The sequence below is a fragment of the Perna viridis genome, chromosome 6, assembly GCF_037379345.1.
Source record: "Perna viridis isolate PV_CMFRI_1.1 ecotype Kerala chromosome 6, ASM3737934v1, whole genome shotgun sequence".
Lineage (NCBI taxonomy): Eukaryota > Metazoa > Mollusca > Bivalvia > Mytilida > Mytilidae > Perna > Perna viridis.
Window position 1 is genome coordinate 39,262,518 of NC_142450.1, and position 26,938 is coordinate 39,289,455.

At 30.5% G+C, this 26,938-nt stretch overlaps 1 protein-coding gene and 2 long non-coding RNA genes across 10 annotated transcripts in view; 1 reads left to right on the top strand and 2 right to left on the bottom strand.

The window, feature by feature from the left end:
• LOC148614905 (alpha-mannosidase 2C1-like) overlaps positions 1 to 26,938 on the top strand; it is a 35,230-nt gene that overhangs the window by 2,063 nt on the left and 6,229 nt on the right. For 6 of the 8 annotated variants that reach the window (XM_088589407.1, XM_088589408.1, XM_088589405.1 and 3 more), the window contains 22 exons: positions 199 to 324; positions 676 to 799; positions 1,117 to 1,184; positions 1,829 to 2,003; positions 3,064 to 3,161; positions 4,811 to 4,902; positions 5,246 to 5,352; positions 7,518 to 7,628; positions 8,471 to 8,563; positions 9,115 to 9,231; positions 9,398 to 9,493; positions 11,419 to 11,510; positions 11,904 to 11,957; positions 12,672 to 12,798; positions 20,608 to 20,815; positions 21,502 to 21,717; positions 22,000 to 22,079; positions 23,166 to 23,260; positions 23,980 to 24,084; positions 24,302 to 24,371; positions 24,804 to 24,890; positions 26,790 to 26,933. In XM_088589407.1, the coding sequence (XP_088445533.1) occupies positions 199 to 324; positions 676 to 799; positions 1,117 to 1,184; positions 1,829 to 2,003; positions 3,064 to 3,161; positions 4,811 to 4,902; positions 5,246 to 5,352; positions 7,518 to 7,628; positions 8,471 to 8,563; positions 9,115 to 9,231; positions 9,398 to 9,493; positions 11,419 to 11,510; positions 11,904 to 11,957; positions 12,672 to 12,798; positions 20,608 to 20,815; positions 21,502 to 21,717; positions 22,000 to 22,079; positions 23,166 to 23,260; positions 23,980 to 24,084; positions 24,302 to 24,371; positions 24,804 to 24,890; positions 26,790 to 26,933 (2,485 nt within the window). Of the gene's footprint in view, positions 1 to 198; positions 325 to 675; positions 800 to 1,116; positions 1,185 to 1,828; positions 2,004 to 3,063; positions 3,162 to 4,810; positions 4,903 to 5,245; positions 5,353 to 7,517; positions 7,629 to 8,470; positions 8,564 to 9,114; positions 9,232 to 9,397; positions 9,494 to 9,532; positions 9,629 to 11,418; positions 11,511 to 11,903; positions 11,958 to 12,671; positions 12,799 to 20,607; positions 20,816 to 21,501; positions 21,718 to 21,999; positions 22,080 to 23,165; positions 23,261 to 23,979; positions 24,085 to 24,301; positions 24,372 to 24,803; positions 24,891 to 26,789; positions 26,934 to 26,938 lie in introns of all 8 variants that reach the window. The other 2 variants (XM_088589412.1, XM_088589413.1) reach the window with 1 other exon arrangement.
• On the bottom strand, positions 13,499 to 15,079 carry LOC148614906 (uncharacterized). The gene is made up of 3 exons (XR_015923794.1): positions 15,036 to 15,079; positions 14,226 to 14,434; positions 13,499 to 13,642 (listed from the first exon to the last, which is right to left on the bottom strand). It is a non-coding gene; the product is annotated as an uncharacterized LOC148614906 (long non-coding RNA).
• On the bottom strand, positions 17,995 to 19,841 carry LOC148614907 (uncharacterized). Its single transcript, XR_015923793.1, has 3 exons — positions 19,603 to 19,841; positions 18,874 to 19,097; positions 17,995 to 18,257 (listed from the first exon to the last, which is right to left on the bottom strand). It is a non-coding gene; the product is annotated as an uncharacterized LOC148614907 (long non-coding RNA).

The following is a 26,938-nucleotide window of genomic DNA, read 5'->3' on the forward strand; positions in this document are numbered from 1 at the left end:
GAATTAACATGTTTAAATCCCAAGTTATACTGTTTTCTGATTTATACCTAGGTATATGACCGAAAGAAATGAAAGACTAAATTCCTTTGTGCATTTTTGAATGTCTCATATAGAAGTTGTAAAGAGAAATTACATTGTACATTGTATTTGAAAACTTTTCAAGTTTTGTGTTTTCCAAATGTTGTTAGTGCATTTCAGACTTTATCCAGATAAGTATACTTTGGCTAGAGTCAGCCATTATAAAGCCACTGACAGGATCAGTTATGACAAGGCTGTGAAAGGCAAATATTCTGACACTAATGTTGGAACAGCTTTTGGACCAACGTAAGTTCTAATGAAGTGAAGAGATGTTATATTGAATGGTTGAGTCACTCACTCCAATAAAATTTTAAGATGATTTTTGCAATGTGTGAATAATCTACAACTTCTGATAAGAATGTCATAGTTCTAAAGATAATTAAAATACCAACTTCAGTTTTTATTTTTTTAATTTTAGCCATAACATGTACATGTATGAACATGGGAAGAAGATTGCAAGGGGTGAAATTACAATTCTCTTATATTAAAACCTACAGCCTCTAGCTTATGGTACATAATGTCTTTTAAGCAGATATATGGTGTATGTGAATGATAATATAAATGGTTGTTGAATCATTATTGGAATTTTTCTGACAGATGGAGTACCCACTGGTTTTGTGTAGAGATTGACATACCCAAAGCATGGTCTGGCAAGGAAGTACATTTACTATGGAATTCTGGTTCTGAGGCTTTAGTTTGGCAAGATGGCTGTCCTTTACAGGTATTGATTTCATCATTTTTACTTGATCCAGTTACCTGGGTTTAATCAAAATTAAGGAGATTTGAGTGTGTCTACCTTTTGAGATTATTTAATTGATCAAGTAAATGAGAAAATCTGGCGTTTTGTTTTAAAGTTGAAAACTCAATAATGATGGAAATATTTAACTTCGTTTGCTCATTTTCACTACAAACTTATTAAGAGATATTATTGCAACACATTCATGTAACTGTTACACACAGAAATACTGAATGTCCTCTTCAATAAGATAAGCTTTTACTGGTATATCAAATTTAACAATTACTGATTTCATTTTTTAGGGACTTAGTGCAGGGAACAAAAGAATATCTTTTCCCTTAAATGATGCTAAAAGTGAAGGAAAGAATAGGTAATGTAATGCTATGTTGTATGGGAGTATTTCTTAATAATGCCGTATCACCAGGGACATTTTTAAGGGGCCATGTGTCAAATCTTCCATAGGAATTGAAAATGACCCATACAGATTGATTAAATGAGTCAAGATTGACTATTCAATTAAGAATGGTGAATTTCAGTTTGTAGGATAGCAGTGTAGTTTTGATGCCTTTTTTCTTGTTATTTTCTCTTTGGCCCACTGTTGATAAAACTAGAGGGATATAGACCATTGAGATAAGGGTTGCAAAACTTGATTCATGTTTCAATTCCCCTTTTCGTCTGGTTATCTAAATGTTGTTCCAATGTCTTCTTTCAGCAAATTGTTTTATTTTTACATGTTCAAATTAATAGTGGTTTGAAGTTCAGGTCCTTATTTTTTAACCTAAAACTTTTGAAATTTCATTTAACTGGGTCCTGGACCTTTCTTTAACCCTTTTAATTGACAGTTTATGGAGAAGTTTTACTGTTCTCCAAGTGGACCCCTGATTTGAGACAGGTCCTACTTTTGAATGTAAATTTGTACTCCTGCTGAGAAATTCCAAATTCATATAAGAAATTCATATACGTACTTGAAAAAACTTGTGGGGGTAATTGTGATCGTGATAATATGTTTTACAGATACAAACTGTACATAGAGATGGCATGCAACACATTATTTGGAGCAGGAAATGGGCTGATAAACCCACCTGTACCAAATAAAACATTCACACTATCTCAGGCTGAAATAGCTGTGTTTGATAGAGAAGTTCATCAGCTGATCCTTGACATCGAGACACTTCATGATATGGCAAAGGTACTATAATAAACAGTTTCCATTTAATGGTTCATAACTTTGTCCTTGATTTTGGTTCTGTTACAGGTAAGGACTTAAAGCAATTTCTTTTGATATTTTTATAAATATACTATTAATGGGATAATAAATTGGAAAGAGTCAATTACCAAAATATAATCATGATTGCCAAAGAATGCTTAGATATAACAAGTTCCGTGCACAAGTTCAATCTTAATGCATGCTCGGCACACATGATCATATTTAGGTTATTCACAATAACCAACTGATTATCCTATTCATTATGTAGGTTTTCTCCATAATTTAATACTATTTTAACACAAATTTAGAATTTTGTGAATGGTGGATTGATATTTGTGTCTTGACTTTTTGTGACATTTTGGCTCGAGAAAGTCAGAGAATGAAATTATTGAATTAATTTAATAGTGTAAAGTATCATTTTTTTTCACAGGGAAAACTGCTATCTGTATAATAAAAATCTATCATGCATGGTCAATGATAGTGTTTCTGTAATTCAGGATTGATATTTTGATTAGCTGATCCTTTATTAATGAGTGCAACTGTGCTTAGGATTTTATATGTGGATTTTTGTACACATATTTTGAATCGTATATAGTAAAAACCTTAGCTACACAAGTTTAATGTAATTTCTTTGTCCTTGCTCTTGAAGAAAGAGGTATATGATGTTTCTTGTGTCCCTTCGTCTGTCTATCTGTTTGTCCTACTTTTGGTTTCTGGATGATAATTATAGAACTACTTAACTATATCTTTTAAAACTTGAACACAATGCATTGGACCATAAAATATACTGTACACATATAATTTGATTTTGGTGTATATTGCATTTCCTATTCAGGAATTATGACCCTTTTTACATTTCAAAATTTGGAATGTGGGATTATCTGTGCCCACCAGGTTAACCTTGGGAGAGAAGTAATATTACCACTAATTACCACTATTTTAAAGTTTATTATTCCTCTATAAAGTCTTTTCTGTACTGATGTAAAAATTGATCTATAAAAGTTTAGATAAATATTCAACATATGATATATGGTATTTGCAGCATTTACCCGATGAATCAGAGAGAGGCTACACGGCTCTGTATACTGTCAACAATATGATAAATACTATCATTGTGGATGATAGAGCTACATACTCAAGGTAACACAATAATCACTATCTGGTTGTTTCCATCAGTCTCATGGTTTTATACATAACTTTTGTAAGGAAACATTATATGATGCCAAATTCAATGATTGATTGGAATGGATTGTTTATCACAAGTCGTCGTTTACATTACATGGTTTTTAGGAAATGATAACATTAACTTACATACAAGCTTATTAAATACAGTCTAGGGTACACATTATCTGTTGGTTAGCATTTTAACTCACTTTACATTATTTCCATTTAGGGGCATAGACTAATTTGAAAAAAAAATTATGTATTTGCTTTTTAGGGCCCAGCCACAAAAAGTTGAGGTCGCCTGATAGTGGTCGCTCTCTCCATCCATCTGTCCGTGCATACATCTGTTACAAACTTGTGTAAATTTTTTGTCTTTTGATGTCGGCTTTTGATATTTGGCATGTGGGTAAATCACCTAAAGAGACGATGTGTTATGTGCCATGAATAGTGGTCTTTGACCTTGAACTTTGACCTCAAGGTCAAAATTCCTGTTTTTTTCTGTGACAAACTTGTGTCCAGGCTGTAACTTTTTTATCTTTCGTTGTGGGCTTTTGATACTTGATATCTATGGAGATCACCTAAAGACAATGTGTCAAGTGCCATTGATACTGGCCTATGACTTTGAACTTTGACTTCAAGGTCAAATTTCTGTATTTTCTGTGACAATCTCTTGTCCAGGCTACAACTTTTTTGTCTTTCAATGTGGGCTTTTGATATTTGGCATGTGGGTAGTTCACACGGAGATGATGATTTGCATACTATGGATAGTGGTCTTTGACATTGATCTTTGACCGCAAGATCAAATTCCTGTTTTTTTCTGTGACAAACTTATGTCTGGGCTATAACTTTTTTGTCTTATGATTTGGGGTTTTGATATTTGGTATGTGGGTAGATCATTTTAAGACAATGTGTTGTGCACTATAGTTGGTGACCTTTGACCTTGAATTTTGATTTCCAAGTTAAAACTAAAGATTTTTGCAAAACTGTATTTGTCTTGACTGTAATGAGTTTTGCATGATTAATTTAATTGGTTAAGCATGGCTAATGTATAGGATTTTTACCTCAGAGGAGCCCACAGATATTGATTCCATTTCAGTGATATCTAGTTTGCCTTCTGAAACTGATACTGGTTTTTTTCCCTTTAAATTATAACATTTTCTTTTTAATCTGACTGAGTGGTCAACAAACAGACAATGCTCATCACAAGTTTTATTTCAAATCAACTTGTAAACAAGTCTTTATGTTTTTTTTCCACTTGCTTGTTTATTGTTTATTTCCACATCTTGATACAAATTCAGTATCAAAGGTCATCCCTTATTTTGTGCTCAAGCAAATATAGATTAATCTGAAGTTGAAAAAAATCTATATGATTTAATTTCTTATCCATTCCAGTCTAAACTGTAAATTATTACTTCGTGGTTGTTTGAGTCACAGACAGTCGACCATTTGACCAATCTATGTTTATGATATTACACTACCAAATAATTTATACAAAATAAGCCAGTTTGCCCTAAAAGAACTAGCCAATCAGAAGACTTATTACAAATCAAATTTAATCATTTATTAGAAGCTTAGATTAAATAAGTGATATACAAATAGACTTACAATTGAATTCCAATTTACAGAGCACATGCTATAGCGATGAAGTTCTTCCAGGAAGGAAATGGTCAGGGACACCATACAATACATGCCATGGGACATGCTCATATAGATTCTGGTAGGATTGATCCATTACAGTTACGGAAACTAAAAGAATTGAAATTGGTTTTGTTGTTTTATGACTTGATTGAATGTTTTGGGGGAAAATTTAATTTATTTTCTTATAACATTTTCCAGAACCTTCTTCACTTGCCATTTCCTTACTAAACTTATTTAAAAGACTATTTTTATCAAAGTCTTTTTTTAAACCAATCCTGTATTTAAGGTTTGAAACAATGTCAACCATTTTGAACAGACATATAGAGTACACCAAGATAAACCGTACAATTTCTTCAGTTTATAAAAAAAAATGATTTCGGATTACGATTGACCTATGTTTGTTGTGTTGTCTATTTGTACAGCCTGGTTATGGCCATATGCTGAAACAATAAGGAAATGTGCCAGATCATGGTCCTGTACAGTAGCGTTGATGGAGAAATATCCACACTTTAAATTTACCTGCTCACAGGTAAAATGAAACTAGGATGAGCTTATATACAGACATATTTACCCTTGTGTCAGCTATTGCAGAAAACGCTACACATTTTTGTACTGAATTCTTCAACTGAAAGATTTTTGGTGTCAAAAATTAAAATTACATTGTCCTTTTCATGGAAAAGGTCATTCAAAGCAACTTCTTGGATCAATCTGAGAAAAATGTCAAGAATGAATTCAAGTAGATATTGATCACATAATTATGGCAAGCAAAAGTGGACAGAAATCAATATTTTGTAATATTAGAAAATGAGTTTCTAATATTACAAAATCATTTTTTTTTTAATATTAGAAAAGATTTTTTAATATTAGAAATTCAGTTTGTAAAATTAAAAATTCATTTTCTAATATTACAAATTCATTTTTTAATATCAAAAATTCATTTTTTACAAATTCCTGATTTAGTAATATTATAAAATATTACACATTTTGTAATAGTACAAATTGAATTTGTTATATTAGAAAATGAATTTGTAATATAAGAAAATAAATTTATAATATTAAAAAATCACTTTGCAATATTGCAAAATCAGTCCCATTTTTTGATATTACAAAATGATTTTCTAATAATAAAAAATCGTAACTGAATACGACAAATCCATTTTCTAAAATTAAAAAATCAGTCTCTTATATTAAAAAAAATCATTTTATAATGTTAGAAGTTCAATTGAATTTTTAATATTAAAAATGTGTTTTGCGATATTAGAAATCTTATTATGTATTATTAGAAAATGAATTTGTTATATTAAAAAAAAATCATTTTTTAATATTAGGAAACTCTTATTTTCTAATATTACTAATTCATTTTCTAATATTACAAATTCATTTTCTAATATCAAAAATTCATTTTTTAATGTTACAAATTTCTGATTTAGTAATATTATAAAATATCACACATTTTGTAATACAATCTATTACAAATTGAATTTTCAATATTAGAAAATGAATTTATAATATTAAAAAATCACTTTGCAATATTGCAAAATCAGTCACATTTTTTGATATTACAAAATGATTTTCTAATATTAAAAAAATCGTAACTGAATATGACAAATCCATTTTCTAAAATTAGAAAATCAATTTCTTATATTAAAAAATCATTTTATAATGTTAGAAATTCAATTGAATTTTTAATATTAAAAATGTGTTTTGCGATATTTGAAATCTTATTTGTTATATTAGAAAATGAATTTGTTATATTAAAAAAAATCATTTTTTAATATTAGGAAACACTTATTTTCTAATATTACTAATTCATTTTCTAATAATACTAATTCATTTTCTAATATTACAAATTCATTTTCTAATATCAAAAATTCATTTTTTAATGTTACAAATTTCTGATTTAGTAATATTATAAAATATCACACATTTTGTAATATTACAAATTGAATTTTTAATATTAGAAAATGAATTTATAATATTAAAAAATCACTTTGCAATATTGCAAAATCAGTCACATTTTTTGATATTACAAAATGATTTTCTAATATTAAAAAAATCGTAACTGAATATGACAAATCCATTTTCTAAAATTAGAAAATCAATTTCTTATATTAAAAAATCATTTTATAATGTTAGAAATTCAATTTTTAATATTAAAAATGTGTTTTGCGATATTAGAAATCTTATTTGTAATATTAGAAAATGAATTTGTTATATTAAAAAAAATCATTTTTTAATATTAGGAAACACTTATTTTCTAATATTACTAATTCATTTTCTAATATTACTAATTTATTTTCTAATATTACAAATTCATTTTCTAATATTACAAATTCCTGATTTAGTAATATTATAAAATATCACACATTTTGTAATAACTCAGTTAAGTAATTTCACAATAGTAGTCAACAATATTACTTTGAACCCATGCATCTGTGAATAAATACTGAATTATTGCAGATTTTTTTTATCTATATGAAGTCACTGACCTTAAACATGTGCAATTTCACTACAGTAAGTAGTTCAGATAGTTCCAGACAGTTTTATTTTATCAGAGACTGAGAGTAAGAGTCAATTATTAAAAAAGTGGAAAACCCAAAATTATTTCGCTCCAAAGCTCTATATCAGCTATATAGTCATTGTAAAAATTAAGAAACCTACATGTATATTCAGATACATAAAATGATGTTACAGGCACTACAGTACTGTTGGGTTAAGGACCATTATCCCAAATTATATGAGAAGATTAAACAGTTTGTTAAGATGGGTCAGTTTATACCTGTGGGTGCTACGTGGGTAGAAATGGTAAGGTTTTTATAGATAATTTGTACAAATTCAAGCACAACTGACTGTACATAATGACACTACACAGTAGTCAACTTACTTTCATAAGAACTGGCAAAACCATGAACATATATCATAACTCAACATTGAAGAATTTAAATAATCACTGATAATAATTCACAAAATATACCAACAAGTTAATCTTGAGAAAAAAAAAATGCCAACCTTCCCATTTCACATGGCTTTATTAATTGATGAAATGCTAATTTTGAATGGACAGTATCACAAATCAGGTCAGCCAATAAAACCGTCCTTATTTAATTAGTACTTTTTTTTTAACATTTTGAACAAATTTTGCAATACAAACATTTTTTTTTTTTTTTTAATTGTAAATTACCGATAAAAGGAGTTTTAGATTTTTAGTGATTTCATCATGGTTTATAAGAGGACTCGCCCTAGCGGTCTCACCAGATATGAACTGTGAAAAAAGTCACTATCAAAAACAAAATGGCATTCATTCCAATATTATAACTCAATATCTGTACTGTGAAGTTATTTAGTACTGTGATTACATTGTTAATTAATTTTTATTAATTTTTTTATGATTTAAAACTTTGTTTGGATTATGCAGGTATACACATTGACTCAAAATGCATACATGTATGAACTGATATTATACAATATCTTTGATATAAGTTGCTATCAAGATTTCTCAATCTGAGAAAATGTTATATTCACCAAGCCAGAGACGAAGTGAATAAAGCATTTTTAAAAAGGGCAAATGCATAAATATTATGGTGTATTATCCCTTATAGTATATGTATATATGTTATTTTAGTTTGTAATATTGGTACTTTATATAGGATGGTAACATGCCCAATGGTGAATCTTTTATCAGACAGTTTCTGTATGGTCAGAAATATTTCAAAGAAGAGTTCAACCTTCAATGCAAAGAGGTAGGAGTTTCTCAATAGGCATGATATTTTGGTCACCACAAAACTGAAACAATACTTAGGTTCAATAGGCATGATATTTTGGTCACCACAAAACTGAAACAATACTTCGGTTCAATAGGCATGATATTTTGGTCACCACAAAACGGAAACAATACTTAGGTTCAATAGAAATGATATTTTGGTCACCACAAAACGGAAACAATACTTAGGTCTGAGAATATTCTATACTTCCATGGTGATTTCAATCAAAGTCAATGTCACCAACAGTTATTGAGAATTTTCCCAGACTCAAGTAATTTTTCAAAATTGGCGGTGGTGAGGCCTGAATTATAGCAGAATGGATTAGTAATTTAAGAGTGGGCCAAAAATGATTTGGTGATTTAAAACATACTTACATGTCCTCCAAATCAGACTGTAATTTTTTAGCCATGAAGAACAAATGAAGGTTAAGACAACATCAATTTTGACTGTTTATTTATTTTTTTCAATTTCTAGTTTGTCACTGCAGGGATAACTTATCCAAATACATGTAATTTATTTGTATTATTTAGTTCTGGTTGCCTGATACATTTGGATATTCAGCACAACTCCCCCAGATTTTACAGACTTGTGAGATTACCAGATTTCTTACACAGAAGCTCAGTTGGAGTCTTGTCAACAAATTTCCTGTAAGTAACATCTATAACATAGAGTACTATGTGTCTGTTAATATTTCAAAAAAGTTAGAATAGAAGAAAAAACTTTTGAAAATGAGAGATGGGTTCTGAATTGCTATCTGAAGTATTTACTTTTTAAATATCTAAATACTTAACAAACTTCTATGTTAATTTGTAGCACCATACATTTTTCTGGGAAGGAATTGATGGGTCCAGAGTTCTGACACATTTCCCACCTGGAGATTCCTATGAAATGAAGGGTAAAGTTGATGAAGTAAGTCTAGAATAAGATCTTGTTTATATCTTTTTCCAGCACCATACCTTTCTGTGGGAAGGACTGGATGGTTCTAGGGTAACAACTCATTTCCCACCAGGTGACTCATATCATATGATGGGTCGTGTTGAAGAAGTAAGTTGCACATGCATAGTGTGCTTTGGTGTACATATATGGTCCTGTTTTTGGTACTTAGATTGGCCTATTCCCTACCTACCTAATCTTCTTTGGTTTCTTTGAATTATTAGTTGTCATAAAGTTCTTCTTGGCAATTTTTACCTCCCTCACAAAAACGTTGTTTTTGCAGCTGCAGTTGTCCTCTGTATTGTCTTTGCCATTTTTTACTATCAATATTAAGTACAAAAGTGTATTTTATTTGTCCAGTACACAACCTTGATAAGTGTATTGTATCTGGCACTATTGATGTATCTATGGTATTGCAAAAGGATGACAGCTATTTGTTCAAAGCCTGTTTTAAGTAAGTACCCAATTCAGTATTGCTCTTTTAGTTAAACTTACAAGGCTATGCAAATTGGTAGTCACATTTAGACAGATGGTTTTCATTTACAGGTTAATTGTATAAAGCATTCACTACACAGGGTGTCTAGATAATTTCTTAAGATGGTTATTTGATGCTGTGTTAAAAAATCTGTAAATATGTATCAGTCTTTCTTACTGATAAGGTATGATTTTTCTTAATTCCTATTTATAGTATCATTATTCTGCACACCATTAAATATGACAAATGATAGTTGGGATTCTCCTTAAAGGAGGAGACACATACAAGATGAATGAATGGCTGGATGACAGGTCTCCCTCTTGGCTCTTCTAACTAATAATTTATATGTAGACAAAGACAGACACACATAAGAAAAGACATGAAATAACCAAAATGATATGTACAAAAAAACAAAACAAAACAAAAGTAAATGAGCGACCAACCTCCATAAAAAACTGGGAGCATGGACCAGGTGCACCAGTGGGTAAGTGTAGAAAGTAGGAATCATGTAATTGATCAAACGTTTTGTCCTGTAAAGACTTAAATATCTGTTATGAGACAGAATGAAGTTTGGACACTGATAGTTTGAACTCTTCAAGCTTTAACTTCCTAATGTTAAGAGTGTGGTTGAATCTGGTAATCCTCTGTAATACCTCTGCATATGTCTGTTGTTGGGTCATTTGGGGCAAACCATAGAACCTCAGAACCTCAATTACTTAAAAGGTCATGTTATAAATGGTATGGCCTATAAGATGGAATCGTTGCCTTGTAGGTTGGTTGAGTCAGTTCTGACGTATCAGATATGTTCTTGGGGTCTCTCTGGGGAAAAGCATTTATATTTTCCCACATACTGTTTGTCACGTTTAGTGCAAGTAACAGTGTTAACGATGTTTCAAGTTTGACAATCCTGAACATAATTTTCTTCATAGGGAAGGATCAACACCATCTTATATATGTAGATGCTTTGATACTTGAATGGCTTAAAATCTTTCTCTCAAAAGTGACATTAGCAGTCAGGAAGTGATTAGTATTTTTGTTTTTTTTTTGTATGTTTAATTTTTGGTTATTTCTTTTTGTTTGTTGTGTCTATATTCCCTATCTAGTCTTTCTCCTTGGATTATACCTCTGTATCTGTGATGACAGTGGAATATTTGGCTCTTTGTGCTGTTGCCGGTAATGCTTAAGATATCTGGCCTGGGTTTCATGAAAAAAAAATCTCAAGTTTAGAATTTTCCTCAAGTTCTGTGTTTTTCCTCAAATCTTCAATTTCAAGTGATCTGATTGGTCGAAATTTGAGTTGAGGTTGGATTTGAGGAAAATCTCAATTTGAGATGTTTTATGAAACGGGACCCAGAACTTTATACAGGCATAGAGAAAGTGTAATTTAATTGGTAATTATATGACTCCTTATTCTGTCATTATTTAGGTTGTTAGAACTATAAATAACTATAAAGACAAAGGACGATCTAGTAAGAGTGTTTTCCTGTTTGGCTATGGTGATGGAGGGCATGGTCCATCGTAGGTATTACATATATGATAATGAGTAGTTACAGAGATGTTGATGAGTCTCAAGATATTTTGATAAAAAAAAAGAAATCCAGGTTATTAATAGTCATTTTTTGCCAAACTGCTGAATGTTAATATGCACATGAAAAGGTAGATAAATACAACATAACATCAAAGCATTGAAGAATATGGTAGATTTATGCTAAATTTTGGTTGCTGTTTTTTCTGCTGCTGTAGATGGAGGTATAAAAAAGTCTAATTCTGATCTCCCAGATGGTGTATTTTTAATGAATTCTGCAACAGCCATAGCATCCCCTTGGGTATCATCACTCTATTTCTAACAAACCTAAAGAAAGCAGTTTTTATTTTTCAATTTGTGAAACATTTTATTTATCTTTATTTCAGAGAGGATATGTTAGAAAGATTGGATCGTTTAAAAGATGTTAATGGGTTACCAAGGTAACATGACCAATTTCGTAAGGTTGTTTTTACTTGTTCTTCCTGAAATACTGACTCAGTGAAGTTTTGTATAAAGGTTGATTAGAGTTCAATTATAGTTTATTTTATTGGCAACTTTATTATATTTTCCATTGTTCGTTCTGATTGATATTACTGTGAAAATACTATTGTTTCATCTAGCACCAATTTTCTTGGTTTTTCTGGTTTTAAACCATTAAACTTGGTTCCCAAGGAAAAGGAAATTTCCTTTTTGTTTGTTTGATAGGTCATCAAATTTAGGAATTCATGAATCCACTGATATTTTTTCCTAAACCATGAAAATTCATACCCATGAATAAAAGTACCTTCACAGTATATCTTAGGTTATTGCCATGTTTGCAATGATACTTCATAATATGGAAAGTGTTAACTAACAAAGTTACATCAAATTGATTGTGGTGTCAATCTTAAACAAAAAAGTATCTGTTTTGAATGACTTGACACAATATCAAACTGAGTATGATATTTTCTGTATAGAACTGTCATTATTCTGTATCCGTGTATAAAGTTATTTTGTAACTTTTATTATTGTTTAACAGTTTCAGAATTTAATCACTTGCACTTTTGACTTCAAAATTGCTTCATGTAAATCAGTTCGTTCATTTTATGGCATCAGAAGAATTATGTTCCTGCAAAGAATGTTTTGTAATGTCTACCAATTAATATATTATTCAGAGTAGAGATGAGCACTCCAGACAGATACTTTACTGATGTTGAGAAGAATGATTCATCTAAGCTTTGTTGCTGGAGAGGGGAGCTTTATCTAGAGCTACACAATGGAACATATACTACACATGCATTAGTAAGATCAATAACTCCATCAATATTTACACGCTGTCAGGATTTTTTCACTTTTTTTGGGGAATGACATCCCTTATTGGCCACTTTCATTGTGGTCAAATTCTTTTGCTGTGTCAAATGTCAAATATTTAATTACAATCAAAATACAGAGCTGTATCAAACTTGAATGGTGTGTTCATATTTGCTTCAACTGTTTAGGGTTTGACCTCTGTGGTCTTATCAACTCTGCACTATGAAGTTTTATTATGATAGCTAGACTATGGATTCTTTCCAGTATATATATGTATGTCGGTTTTATTATTATTTTTTAGGGGCGCATTGAAAAATAGTATTTGTCTCATAATGTTGAAATCCACTTTAAATGTATTTTTGTTCCTATCAGTCTATCATGAGAATAATGGAAATTAGTACACTGCAAATACACTACAATGATGATAATGATAATCACTGAAATGTACTTAATTTTAATTTCTAATGTCATCTCACTTGTCACTGGAATCTTAGTCTATTCTATAGTTTTTTTGTCTATTTGACTATGTAATTATTTTTTTTATTTAAGGATTGGTATATATTTGTTATGCTTGTCCATTAATGTACATTAACTGTCACAACCCAATCTGTTTTTGACACTTAGAATAAAATACTGATTGATGTTTTCAAAAGTTTTATTGAAAAAATATGAATTAATCTGATAGGTGAGAATTTCGATTTTGATGAAATGACCTGTATGAGTTGATGACAACATGTGTTCTTGTTTGTATATGTAAATTGTTGTTTTATGTCTTCTTATTTTAGAGCTTTGTTTTCTCTGGTTCAGTATCCTCCGGAATAATATCTACGGTGGACTGAAATAGAAAAACAATATTGAAAAAAATGTCTTACTTAAATGATAGAAGTTAATACTGATCAATCTTTTGTATTTAGGTTGAACTTGCATCATAAGTTTTTATTACTGTGAACATATGAATTTATGGTCATTCTTAATTTTATAAACATATTCCTGGGTATTAATTTTTTTTTAGTAATTTAAAATTAATTTATAATGTTTTATTGCATAAAAAACAATTTTGTCAGGACTAAATTTGTCTCTTATTTATTTTATATGAAACAATGTAAAATAAGAATCTTGTAAATGTTACTACATTTGCAGATGGGTTGATAATGCTCAGTATCAATTAGTTTCTATAAAAGTGTTCCAATATATAATAAGTAAAGTATTGCTTTTTTCGGAGAAAAAAAATTTTTGTATGCTCATATTTTTTTTTTAATCCATTTCTTGTCATATACATGATTCCATTAAAAGGTGGTCATATAAGTCTATAAAAAATACGAAAAAAGGTAAATAATGATTTTTTCTATAGAAAAGCTTGTTATAATTTAAGCATTAGGACAAAGACCATTTTCTATGATATAGATCATTATACTTACTGATGATTGGTCCTTGGCCTGGATAGATCATTTGTCCTCCTCCTACAATTGGTGGAGGTAGGATACCTTGTCCACTGCTAAACTGTCCAGCATTCAGGATGAATGGGAGGGCAAGACCTGTTAGGAGTGCTCCCTGCCCTGGAGTCAGCTGGGCATAACATCCAGCAAACAAGACCATAGCCAAAAATACAGGAATCTTATTCATGGTTCTGTGAAAAAGAAGGAAAATGATTTATTGAAGTAGATCTTTGATTTAACCTTTTTATAAGTTTATTTTAATCTTTAACGTACCTGTTACACTTTGGGACAATACATTTTGGAGATTCTCACTCATTCGACACTCTTTCATGTAGGAGGTTTGTATGTAAAACCTCCAATTTTTCATGTAAAAATTCAATTATGAAAAATTGTTCACAGAAAATGTAATTTAAACCAAAAACCAACCAAAAATCGTACATTTTATATGGGGGATTCTAAATTTTTTGTTGATTTTGTGGGAGCCTCCCCCTAATTTGAGATGGTTAAGTGGTATGCTTCAATTAAGAATGTGCCTGTGAAACATTTAAATGTACATACTAGTGAAATACATGTACTTCTATTGGAATATTTAGATTTACATTACATACATTAAAATAATTTACTATGAGCACTTTCACCTTTATTGCTCTATTGTTTAATCAAAATGTACTATAGATTTTTTTTTCATATTTTAAACAGAATCTGCTAGAAAATTGCTTTTCTAAAAAGAAATGTTCATCCAGGTATTTAATTTTTGAATATAATTTCAGTGCACACATAGAAATGACTTACCGTTTAGTTGTATGATCAAGCTACAGTGATATTGAACAAACATCCCAGTCCTGTATTATACTGACATGTCACATGACAAATTCCACCTTACATATGTCATCATTGTCCTGGTTATGTAATTACCTCCCCTGCCTAACTGTGATGTTATGTACCTATTTGTGTATTTTGACTCAGAACATTATTCATTGTCAACTGTTAACAGTAATTAGACAAGATGTGCATTTCAGAAAGGCTTATTATTTTGTAATTTCATGTTTTATTATGTTTACTTACAGCTAACCTTACAAATTGGGAACACAAATAAAGAAATTACATTGTCATCTTGTGACACTAGGGATTTATTATCATAGCTATTTAATGTGTCAAGTTATATTGCCAAAATTATTGCAAGTCCTCCTGAATCTTTCTATGCATTCAAAATGTTGGGGAGTGGGGGTGTGACTCACATGGTAAAAAATAGGTTTGGGGACAAAACTAAAATATATGCCAACTAACAGTATGCTTATTGATGTGTCATTGATCGTGCGATTTCACTTAAAAATGAAGAGAAAACATTTAATATAAGATAATATTCAAGATTCCTGCTTAACGCCACATAACCTTAAGTATTTTTTAGTAAAGTTTCTGTCTTACGGCACAATCAATAACCAAGTAATTTCTAAAGTAAGCTGTTTCAAAAATATTATATTTTCTAACAAAATAGTGTTTTATGAGTTGGTACTTAGTTTGTTTTCGCCTTTTTTATACCTGGTCATTTTTGACATATTTTTTTTTCAAAGTTTACTAAAGGATTATATCTATTAAGTCCTACTTCATATCACTTGCAAAAGAAGTAGATGTTCAACCAAAATCCATTTGAAGTGATGTATGATCTTTGACTTTCAACTTATATGTCAAGCTTGTAATAGTGATTTTTACATGACAAATTTGTGTCCATGTTGTAACTTTTTTCTCTTTCAAGATGGGCTTTTAAGTGCATCTCTGGCTTAAAACCAGGCAGAAGCTTATGATAAGTGATTCATGCATTTCTCAATCCCATATATTTATGATTAGAAATCCTTCAGTAGGCCTCTTCATAATAACTGTATTCAAGTGTAAATGTGCAAATGAAAGTTACCCACTAGAGATATAAAAATGTTAAAGTTTGGTTATGTTCTACAACTGAAAAGTGCGGGAAAATTTCCTGCCATAATTTTTACACTGTAACCAGTCAAAATATATTTCATGATTTATAGCAGATTCAAGGAAATGAGCACAAGAAGACTGGATTTTAGGACGTAACAAATGTATTGGAACAGTTACATTGAGATATGATGAGTCACCCCTGCCTGGTATTTAGACAGAACCATACTTAATATTTGGCATGGGGTTGACAACCTTGAGGTGATTTGTTAAATCTTAAGGTTGATGATCTTTGACCTAAAACTTGTATCTTGAGGTCAAATTTTGCTTTTTTTAATGTAACAAAACACACCAAGCAGTACATTTCTGTCTTTAAAGACCAAAAATATGGTCAAATGAAGTGAAGTCGGGGAGTGCTTTTAGTACATGAGCTGTGATGGTGCATTTTCTGTTTTGCCCCTTAATTACTTGCATTTTAGTGATTTTGTAGTTAATGGGTTGAGATGTCAGATGTTCCAGTCATTTTTTAATGGCAAGTAGGTAGACAATTTCAAGACAATATGGTAACCTTGAATTTGACCGTGAGGTCAATTTTGGTGTTTTTTTAAATGCTTTTTGGTGTTATAAATCATAGCCAGACTGTATCTTTTTTTGAAATTTTTTACAGAAGGATTTTGAAATTTAGCATTCAGGTTATCATTAGACGGTCTTGATATATTTTCACTAGAATTTATTTACAATGGATTACATGTCTTGATACCTAGTCGCTTGGTGCCTGCAGAGCAAGATATTCTAACTGAATTCTTTTAACGTTTACTTGCTAGAAGATTGAAGTTGCAACTCCTCTTATTGGTTTTGATGAAATATAATGTGAATGTAGATGTAAATAAAGGAAAATAATTACTTTTGGATGCCTACAAGGAGAGATAATCATATTGAAGAGTTTTAACATGGGTTCATTACAAGTTTCCTTTTGAGCATATTGTATTATATTTAAATCCTGTAAATAATGTATCTTTTTCCTTGGAATTTTATTGTTTTGGTATTTTTGAGTGCTTGTGATTCAGTAAATTTTATGTTATTTTGTACTTATATTTTTTTCCGCAATGCTACATGGATTGGTACGTAGAAATATGGGTGTCTGTCTATCTGTCTTGTCACACTTGTGGACGCAACTCCTCGGAAACTGATTTATGGATTTTGTTCAAATTTTGTAGGATTGTTAGTCACCATTTGTTGTTGATCAAATGGTGCTGCCATTTTGATTTGACCAATTTTTAGTGGAGTTATACACTTTAACTTTTTTTTAGGGGGATGTATAGCTTTGAGTTGCTTGTTAGCTTGTGAGGATGATATTTGTGATTGAATGTTCTTAAGCATGTGTTTGAATATTTAATGGTAATATTTGTATAATACTGAGATTGCTGATCTTCATAGTTTGATTTTTAATATATTTTTTAATTATTTTATTGTGAATTTCATTACATTATTGAATTTTATGATTGTGGATTTCATAAATGCATCACACTTTCCAACTGAAGTTTTAGATGAAACTATGACACCATGCTGCTTTCACAAGAAGCCATTTAAAGACTTAGAAAAAGTTGATTTTGTAAACTTCAGTGAAACTTTTTTAAGTCTGGATATTTAAGTTTACTTAGTGTATAGAATCTAAATCTCACACTTGTATCTCTATGTTGCATTGAAAAAATGGTTTTGATAATCACCATATTTACAACCAATGAAAGAAGTTTTCACTTCCAGATAATCTATTTGTATTCCTGTTTTTATACATTATGTTTCTAATTTATTCATCAGAGTTTAGATAGTTTTAATTGATGTCATAACCAGTAGTAAATAAAATAGAATTTTATTTTGAATCACAATCTATGGAAAATCATTCCATCAATGTGAACAATGAATAAATGGCTTCTATGACAAAACATGCTTTCTCCTTCAGAGAGATGTCTCCATTCTACTGTCTTGTTCTCCTGCAGCATAAACTCAAGATGATGTTAGTTTGTTTATCTCAAACTAGGCTGTCTGTTCAATAGTACCCCTTTCCTTTTCCGTGTCCTGGGATGAAGTGGCGACGGTGAACTGCAAGTTAATGAAAAGATCATGTTAACTTTGTGTAACTAACACACTATATTATTTGTTATTTAAAAAAACATATAGAAAGACTTCATTTGTATGTTTTATTTTGAGTACAAGGTCTTGACAGGAGACGCTAAAAATTTGATCATAATTCAATAATTAAAGGCATTTTTGTTTAATTTATTGTTACCGATTTTTTCTTTCTTTCATAAGTTATGTAGTTTGACCAAAATAGTTTTGAAATTTGAGGATTCAGACAATGCAGTACTATAAATTAAGAAGTTAATTCTATTATTTATTCCTGTGAAAAATGCCTTGCAAAATAATTAAAACTTGATTTGTGGAATCTTTTAAATAATTTTTAAAATTAAATTCACATTTTGGGCTGAATGAAGGGTAATAACAAAATGACCACAATGTTGAATCACATTAATCAATGCACACAATAATTTCTTAATTTATAGTACTTTAATTCATGTAACATCATGTAGGTTAATTGATTGTGGTATATCATTAATCTTTCAATTAAAGGAGATTTTAGTGTAAAAAGTACAGGAAAACATAATTATTTCTTGCCATGGCAGGCAAAAGATAAGATAGATCAATGCTTATTACTCACCAATGACTGGTCCTCCTCCGATCATTGGTGGTGCAGGTCCTACAATTGGTGGGGGCAGGATGCCAGCTCCACTGTTAAACTGACCACCATTGAGGATGAAGGGAAGGGCAAATAATGACAAGAGACCTCCCTGTAGTGGGGTAAGAGGGTCAATAAGCTGGGCACTGACCTGGCAACCAGCAAACAGGGCAAGAGCAAGGAAGATAGCAAGCTTGTTCATAGTTCTGCAAAAAAAAAACATTGCTTTAATATTTCAAAAGCAAGATTGCCAACTTAGCTGTGGTTCTTGAATGAAAATACCACTATTTATATAACAGGTTAACAGTGTCTTGGGTAGACAACTTAGGGAGTTATATTGCAGCAATACATATTTCAGGGCAAATAACTTGAATATACTTTAAGAAATTAGGTAAATGAGAACTTATTTTAAATATAGCATTTAGTATAAGTTCCAGAAAGTATTTGAAACATATATTACAGCATGATATTTCCAAACAGAAAAAAAGAATGTATATTGAAGTAAGAGGAAGATAACTCAAAAATACTTTATTGATAGAAAATTTTCATTCATAATTTGATTCTTCAAATTTTTTTATGGATTGTAGTAGTTGGAAAGAATTTCTACAAATTTTATAGAAATGGTACAGTACAATAATGACTTTAATAAATGTTCATATGCACCTATGTATAATATCTTATAGAAACAGTATGAAATGAAAACCATCTTACCTTAATTGTGATGAGAATATGATCTGATGGTGTCTGGACCACTCTGGGTATATATAGGGTCCATACCCAGACTTATTCTGTCATCTGGGCTGTAGTATTATATCATGTTATTACTAAATTTGACAATTATTACATACTTGTAGTTGATACTCTGAAAGGTGTTACTATTGTCACTTACATGTACTTGTAGAGTTTTTTAAAATGATTGACAGCATATTGTCAATAACATGTTAACATAATGTTATTATTGACAACATTGTACAGTGTTGATGAAGGACCAAGTTTGTTTTACAACTTGCTTTTTCACAATAACTTTTTCACAGTAACTTTTTAATTATGTACTAGTTTCAAAATATTTGTAGTTTAAAATCTTTAAAAGGACTTGTACTTTAAAAGATGCACAGATATTGAAAGAAGATTTTTTTGTTTAATCGGAACATACAGTATATGAGGATTTACAAATGTATAAACATGTTTACAATGCCAATCTTATGCTAAAACACTTCTAGAGTTGGTCACCAATATTTGCCATCCTCATTTTTTGCCTATTATTTTTTTATTAATAAAAGCTGAATATTACAACAATATAATTTAAAATGAATAATTTTTATCATATTATCCTGTTTTAACCATGACCAAATGGTAGATTCTGTGTAATTTAAAGTAATACATGTAAATATTTTTAATTTAAGATTCTTAAGATATATATTATTTGGAGACTGTGTCAGTAGTAAATAAGTTATTCAGTGGTATATATTATTTGGAGACTGTGTCAGTAGTAAATAAGTTATTCAGTGGTATATATTATTTGGAGACTGTGTCAGTAGTAAATAAGTTATTCAGTGGTATACATTATTTGGAGACTGTGTCAGTAGTAAATAAGTTATTCAGTGGTATATATTATTTGGAGACTGTGTCAGTAGTAAATAAGTTATTCAGTGGTATATATTATTTGGAGACTGTGTCAGTAGTAAATAAATTATTCAGTGGTTTATATGTTTTCAGTTGAAAAAGTACAATCGAAGATGTGAGTTTATGATGCACAATCTTGAGTTTGTTGCCACGGTTACAGCCCTTACATGCAAAGGGTACCAGTACCCTAGAGAGGAGATGGATGAGATGTGGAAATCCATTTTGTTGAACCAGTTCCATGATGTTTTACCTGGGTCTTCTATTAGATTAGTGTATGAAGATGCCGTTAAAATGTATCAAGGTTGGTACATGTTCCTGTTTCTTTTTTTTTTGACAAATAGTTTTATCATTGAAGGGGCAAATATGTATTCACAATAACATTGAATTTGTACATAAACCCCTGAAAAAATATATGATTTTTAGAAAAAAAATGCAAGTAAAAAGTTGTTTTTTTTGTATAATTTAGAAGAATGATGAATCTTGTGACTCATTCAATTTAAAAATAAAAGATTCACAAAACTATCAGGTCTATCACTTCTTGAAAAGGTGGTATATTTTCTATACCAGTTTTTGACCCTAATATTTAGTGAAAATATTAGCTTCTTCACTAAAAAAGACTTGTTATATTAGTTTTATGTTAAAAGATGACTGTACCAGACAAAAAAGTTTCACAAGATGTGGCATCATTAGCATGTCACAAATTGTAGCTTACATGCATTTTTCAATATTTTCTCATAAAAAGAGATTTTTGAGTGATATTTTATCAGTAAATATGTGCTTTAAGAAAGTACTTTTTTTCCAAATGAATATGTTAGGAATTAACTGTTTTTTACTTATTTGAAATTCACACATTTATCTACATTTTGCACTTGGGTTTAGATGTTAGGCATGAATTGCAAAATATGTATAATTAGCAAAGTTAGCAATATAGAGTTCGATATAAGAAAAAATCTGCAGTTTTTGCATGCATTTGTTACAATTATTTAGATGTTGAGACAAAATATGAGAAACTTCTTCAAAAGGCCCTGTCCATTAATACTAAAAAGTCAAATGAAGCCAGTTACACAACAGTACACAATACTCTTGGTTGGGACAGGATGGAGGTTGTTGTCCTGGATTCTGATGGAAAGAGTCCAGCCAAGAAAAAACGCACTGCTGATGATGAATACTTTACCCAAATTGACAATTTAGGCAGAACATTAGGTAAGGATTGAAAAGTGAACTTCTTAACTGTGAAGTTCTGGTTCAGACTACTAGTCCATTTATATGTAGACTGTCTTTGATGATTCATTTAGACAACAGCAGTGGACCTGTGACTTAGAAAAAATATCGTTCCTAATATTTTAAATGTCAAAAATTTAGCTTTGAAAGCCAATAACCTCTATATTAGATTTGTATTTGTTTCTGCTAAGATCTTTGAAAAAGTTATCAATTCTTACTAATACTATCTTACATTAGACTAATTGAAATATTCACACATTTCAGCTTTAATGGAAGTTCAGTCATATGGACGAACTGTTTACAAACCATTGTCCATCAGTCATCCTGCACATGCATTCAAAAAGGTAGATTGATAGATATTTTATTCTCATAAACCATAAATACAACAGTACAAAGACTTTACATAATAATGAAAAAAAAACAAAAACCAAAATAAAAAAACAAGACACTTTACTTCACACACTCATCCATTCATACTCCAGAAAAACATTTACTTTTTTATTAAGAATGTTAAAAGGTAAACCTAGAGAAAATCTGTTTCTGTGATGCATTTTATAAAGATACATAACTTCTCCAAGCTTATTCTTTTCACATAATTTGATGGTAATTAAAGATATTAGGTCATGTTGACAGGCTTTTATTAACAAGTTGTTTCTTCTTTCACTGAAAAATATGTCTGTTAAGAAACTTAGTGAAATAAGAATTATGTTCAATTACAATATTACTACCAGTTGTTTTAAATATCATTACAATCAATTTCTGATAAGACAAAATAGAAAAAATATTTAACACTGATATTTTTAGACCCCGGAACTTCTGTGAGCATATTAAATTTTGCGGTGTACTTATTTTCGCTATTAAAAGCGCAAAAATAGTACCAGCAAAATTGATTTTTAACAAGACTAGTATAGAAGGCTTATCATTTATTCAATCCGTGAAAATTGATACCTATGTCACGTGATAGAATTCGCGAAAAAATAGCAACCACGAAAATTAATACGTGTACAGAATTTCTTCCCAATGGACTTCAGGCAGTTAGTTGAAATAAATGAGACTGATTCCTTATCTATATCAATTCAGTAGAAGGATTAGTATGTGAATAACAAGTAGTACTCCACTGGCATACATGTACTATCATATCATGGTTCTCATTAACCGTTGGAGCAACAACTATCAATTGAATTAATAAGCACATGTTTATCTGTGGTTTCATATTGGTGGTGGTCAGAGGCCTGAGACCCTCAATTTCTGAGCTAGGACCTTCAAAATTTCATTTTCCTGGGTTCTAGACCTTGGCACTTCATTAAGGATTTTTTGTTGTCCTCATGTAGACCATGGATTTCAAACTTTGAGAAGTCCAGGACCTTCCACTCTTGAAAAGAAATTTTAATTAATGCCAGGTTTAGTAGATTTTATATGTCATGTTACAGGGCGATATGTACGGTTTGAAGAATAAGCATATTAGTGCTACTTTTGACAAGGAAGGACGAATGGTGAAGCTAAAACTTTCTGGTGCTGCAGGAAGGTATAATGATTTTTTACACCTTACAAATTTTGTAAAACCCTTTGATGAAAAGCAATTGACTAAAACTATCACTTGTTTTCATGGATGTGTAAGTTTGATTAGAAGGAATGTAAAAGTCTTTTTGCAATGCTTACATTTTCATTCAGATAGATTATATATTTTAGCAATATTCCATAATCAAACAGCCTTGGGTTTTTGTAGAACTCAACAAAACTTATTGTTCCCTGATGAAATGTGAGAGCATTAAACAGTATGACATAGTTTAATTTATTAGTAATTTATATAAATGTTTATTGATAATTTTGAGAACTGAAATTATTGGGTCAGTTTAGAAGACATGATGTACTTTTAAATTTGAATTTGAATTGGTTTAGGATGAACTGCATTTGAAATCAATTGTCCTGCAACATAAAATAGGTTATGTAAGGTTTCCTTTTTAAAGGTATACTATTCAGCAATATTTTGAAACAAAATTTAGAATTTGATTTGATTATGATAAATTACTAATAAAATACTAAATTACTTAATTAAAATACTTAATATGGTTTTTGATAATGACTCCATTACTGTTCTCTTCAGTCTGGCTCTGGCAGGATGAACTGACATGAACTCTAACAGAGTCCCAATCAAGATGCTATTTATTCCATATATTTAATATGATTTGAAGGAAGTGGGAATATTCCTAGCATAACCAATGTAACCTCTTGTGTTTATTGTAGAAATGTGATGTCTTCTGATTACCCAGGTAATCAGTTTGTGATGTTTGATGATATTCCGTTATTTTGGGATGCCTGGGACGTGATGGACTACCACCTAGAAACAAGGTAAAAATGGAATATAGTCAGAATTATTTCATCAGCCAATGAAAAGAAAAACATTGATGTTCTTTGCTACAGTATTGAAGAATGGGCTGTCAAATTTTATATCTTAAAAATAGATACCTATCTGTGAAAAAGGATATGGAGTCGAGTAATTTATTTGAATACTTTTTTAAAGGATATACCTTACAACTTTACATGTATGATGCTAATTTTATTGTAGGAAGCCTGTAGGAGAGATAATTCAGCATGTAAAGATTTTGAATGAGGGTCCTCTAAGGGCTTCATTAGAGGTGTGTATATTTTTGGTTACCTTCAAGTGCAACAAAATTCTATTATTCAAAGTATAGGTAAGTACATTCCTACATGGAACGAGTAGAAAAAAGATTAGATGTGCAGAGATGTTTTCATATACAGATTCTCCATATTTTCTATAAATTATGACTGCAAATTGTTCTCTATGGATTGTGAATTTCTCCATAGTACATAAGTTAAAATTTCACAAAGTTCAGGATCTTGCAGATTTTTTCCAAAGAATACAGTGAAAATATAGATTGTCATTAAGTAGTATGAACAGAACTGGATTTGTCTGAACTTAGACATATTGCAGAAAAAATTAAATTTTGAAAGCACAAGGTCTTTGGTTTCTTATCAATATATTTGAAAAAGAAGGATACCTGTCACAATGTTTGTTTATGATTTTTATAATATTATTTATTTTCCAGTTTTCATTAAAGATAAGTGACAGGAGCTATATAAACCAAGTCATAAGTCTAGATACAGAAAGTCCATTCATCAGGTTTGATACTGAGGTAAATATATATGGTGTGTAGGTCTTTGTTACATTAGACAACTCCTTGTAATAAATATATTTACAAACGTTTTAGGTTGAAGTGTATATTAACTTAGTTCTGTGAGTTCTGTGTACTTATGGCAGGAGAAAGCATCAATATCCGGTTTGTACCTTCATTTTCAGGAGCTGAAATACAGCATGATGGCAGCTTCATTTTTTATACTTGTATATATGCGATTGAGAGCCAAACCAGTATCGGAAAATATTCGCTAGTTTCGATAATTAAATACATATCGAAGCACAGTTTTTCCAAGATAGGGTTGACCATAATATAGCCTGCAGTATGGCATCCAGATATTACGAAAATTACGTAATCAATAATACCCATAATTCTTTGGTCACAAAATGAAATGAAAGTAATTGATAAAAGAAAGAATCAAAACAAAACAATTCGATAAAATGAATCAAATCATAATAAAAAATAGTTAAATGATACAAATTTAAACAGAATGAAGTGAAACTAAATTGAATAAAAGAAATCTTTTAATAAGCAAATTGTAAGAACAGTAATGTTTACCAGTGCCGGACAATTCGACCCAAAGACAATTCGGACCATGACAACCAATAATTCCTTATGAATGCCAGACATTTCAACCAATAGACATATCAGGTCGTGACAATTATAATGCTAAAGGACATATATCATTACAGAATTTACCATATTTGAAGGTTATAAGTATAATATATCAAATCAGAGCTGACAAAATTATCAAAATTGTTTTTAATTAATGATTCTTCCGGAGCATTAAAAGGTTTTACCTTCATCATATTACATTTCATTGCATTACTTTTTGGTTGACAAATTCTTTTATAATAGATGTAATTAAGCAAATCTTCCTTACAAATCATTTGATACTGGTTATTATAGGTTTGTATGTTTTAGAAGAAAACAAATGTTTTAGTTCAGATCTTTTTGGAAAAATCTAGAGTTCACACAAATGTATTTACATGGTTCCAAAACACTCTAAAATGTATTGTGTTTACACAGTGATTTGGATTTTTCTGGCACAGACGCAAATAAAAGCAGGCCAGATACACAGTGTTTCAATATATATCTGACCAAAAAGGTGACCAAATGTATACCAAATGTCATTTTAATCCTTGTTGTGCTTGCGCCTGGACTTATCCTGGATTGGCCCTGTTTCCACTTTATTGGTTCTGGCAGTGTTAATCTTATTTCAATTTGTTTCTGTCTGCAAGCAGTGTGACTGTACTTTTAATTGAGATTATCTGATATAGAGTTTTTAGAAAAATAATGACTAGAGAGCTGAAAAAAGTGGTCAGGAGTTTCTGCTAACCAAAATAAGTGAGATTTTTAGGGAGTAGGGTCATTTCTTGGCCCCTCGCCAGAGCAGAATTAATCTATAGTGTTTTATTTTGTCTGGAATCTAAATAAGATTGATGTCTCTTACCACCATTTCAATGTCAATGAGGCAAAAAATTTGAAAAAATCCTCATTTTTTCACACGAGTGACCCTTCAGGGGACTCCTGACCTCCCAATTGTGATTGTAACAAACCTAATTTAGCTTCATTGGACTTCACAGTGTAAAGTTTTGGGATGAATGTGCTTTGGTTCCTGTTTTGTTCCTATTCAACCCCACATGTAGCAAAAAATGGCCTGTATGGACAAAAATGACCATTTTTGAGTGACAGACCCATTTTACCATTTTACCCACCCTCAAGTTTATGGCTTTGTCTTACTTAGTACGTAAAACATTGAAACATAACTGATTGCCCTTTCTTAATTAACATTAACATTCATACTATAGCTGAAAACATCTTTTGAATAAAAAAATGAACACAATACTATTGTATCATTGTGTAGATATTATCAGATATGCATACACCATGTTTTAGGTGCACTGGCACGAGAACAGGAAGTTTCTGAAAGTAGAATTCCCAACATCAATACACACCATGGAGGCTACGTATGAAATCCAGTGTGGACATTTAAAGAGAACTAATCATAATAATACGTCCTGGGATTCTGCACAGTTTGAGGTATG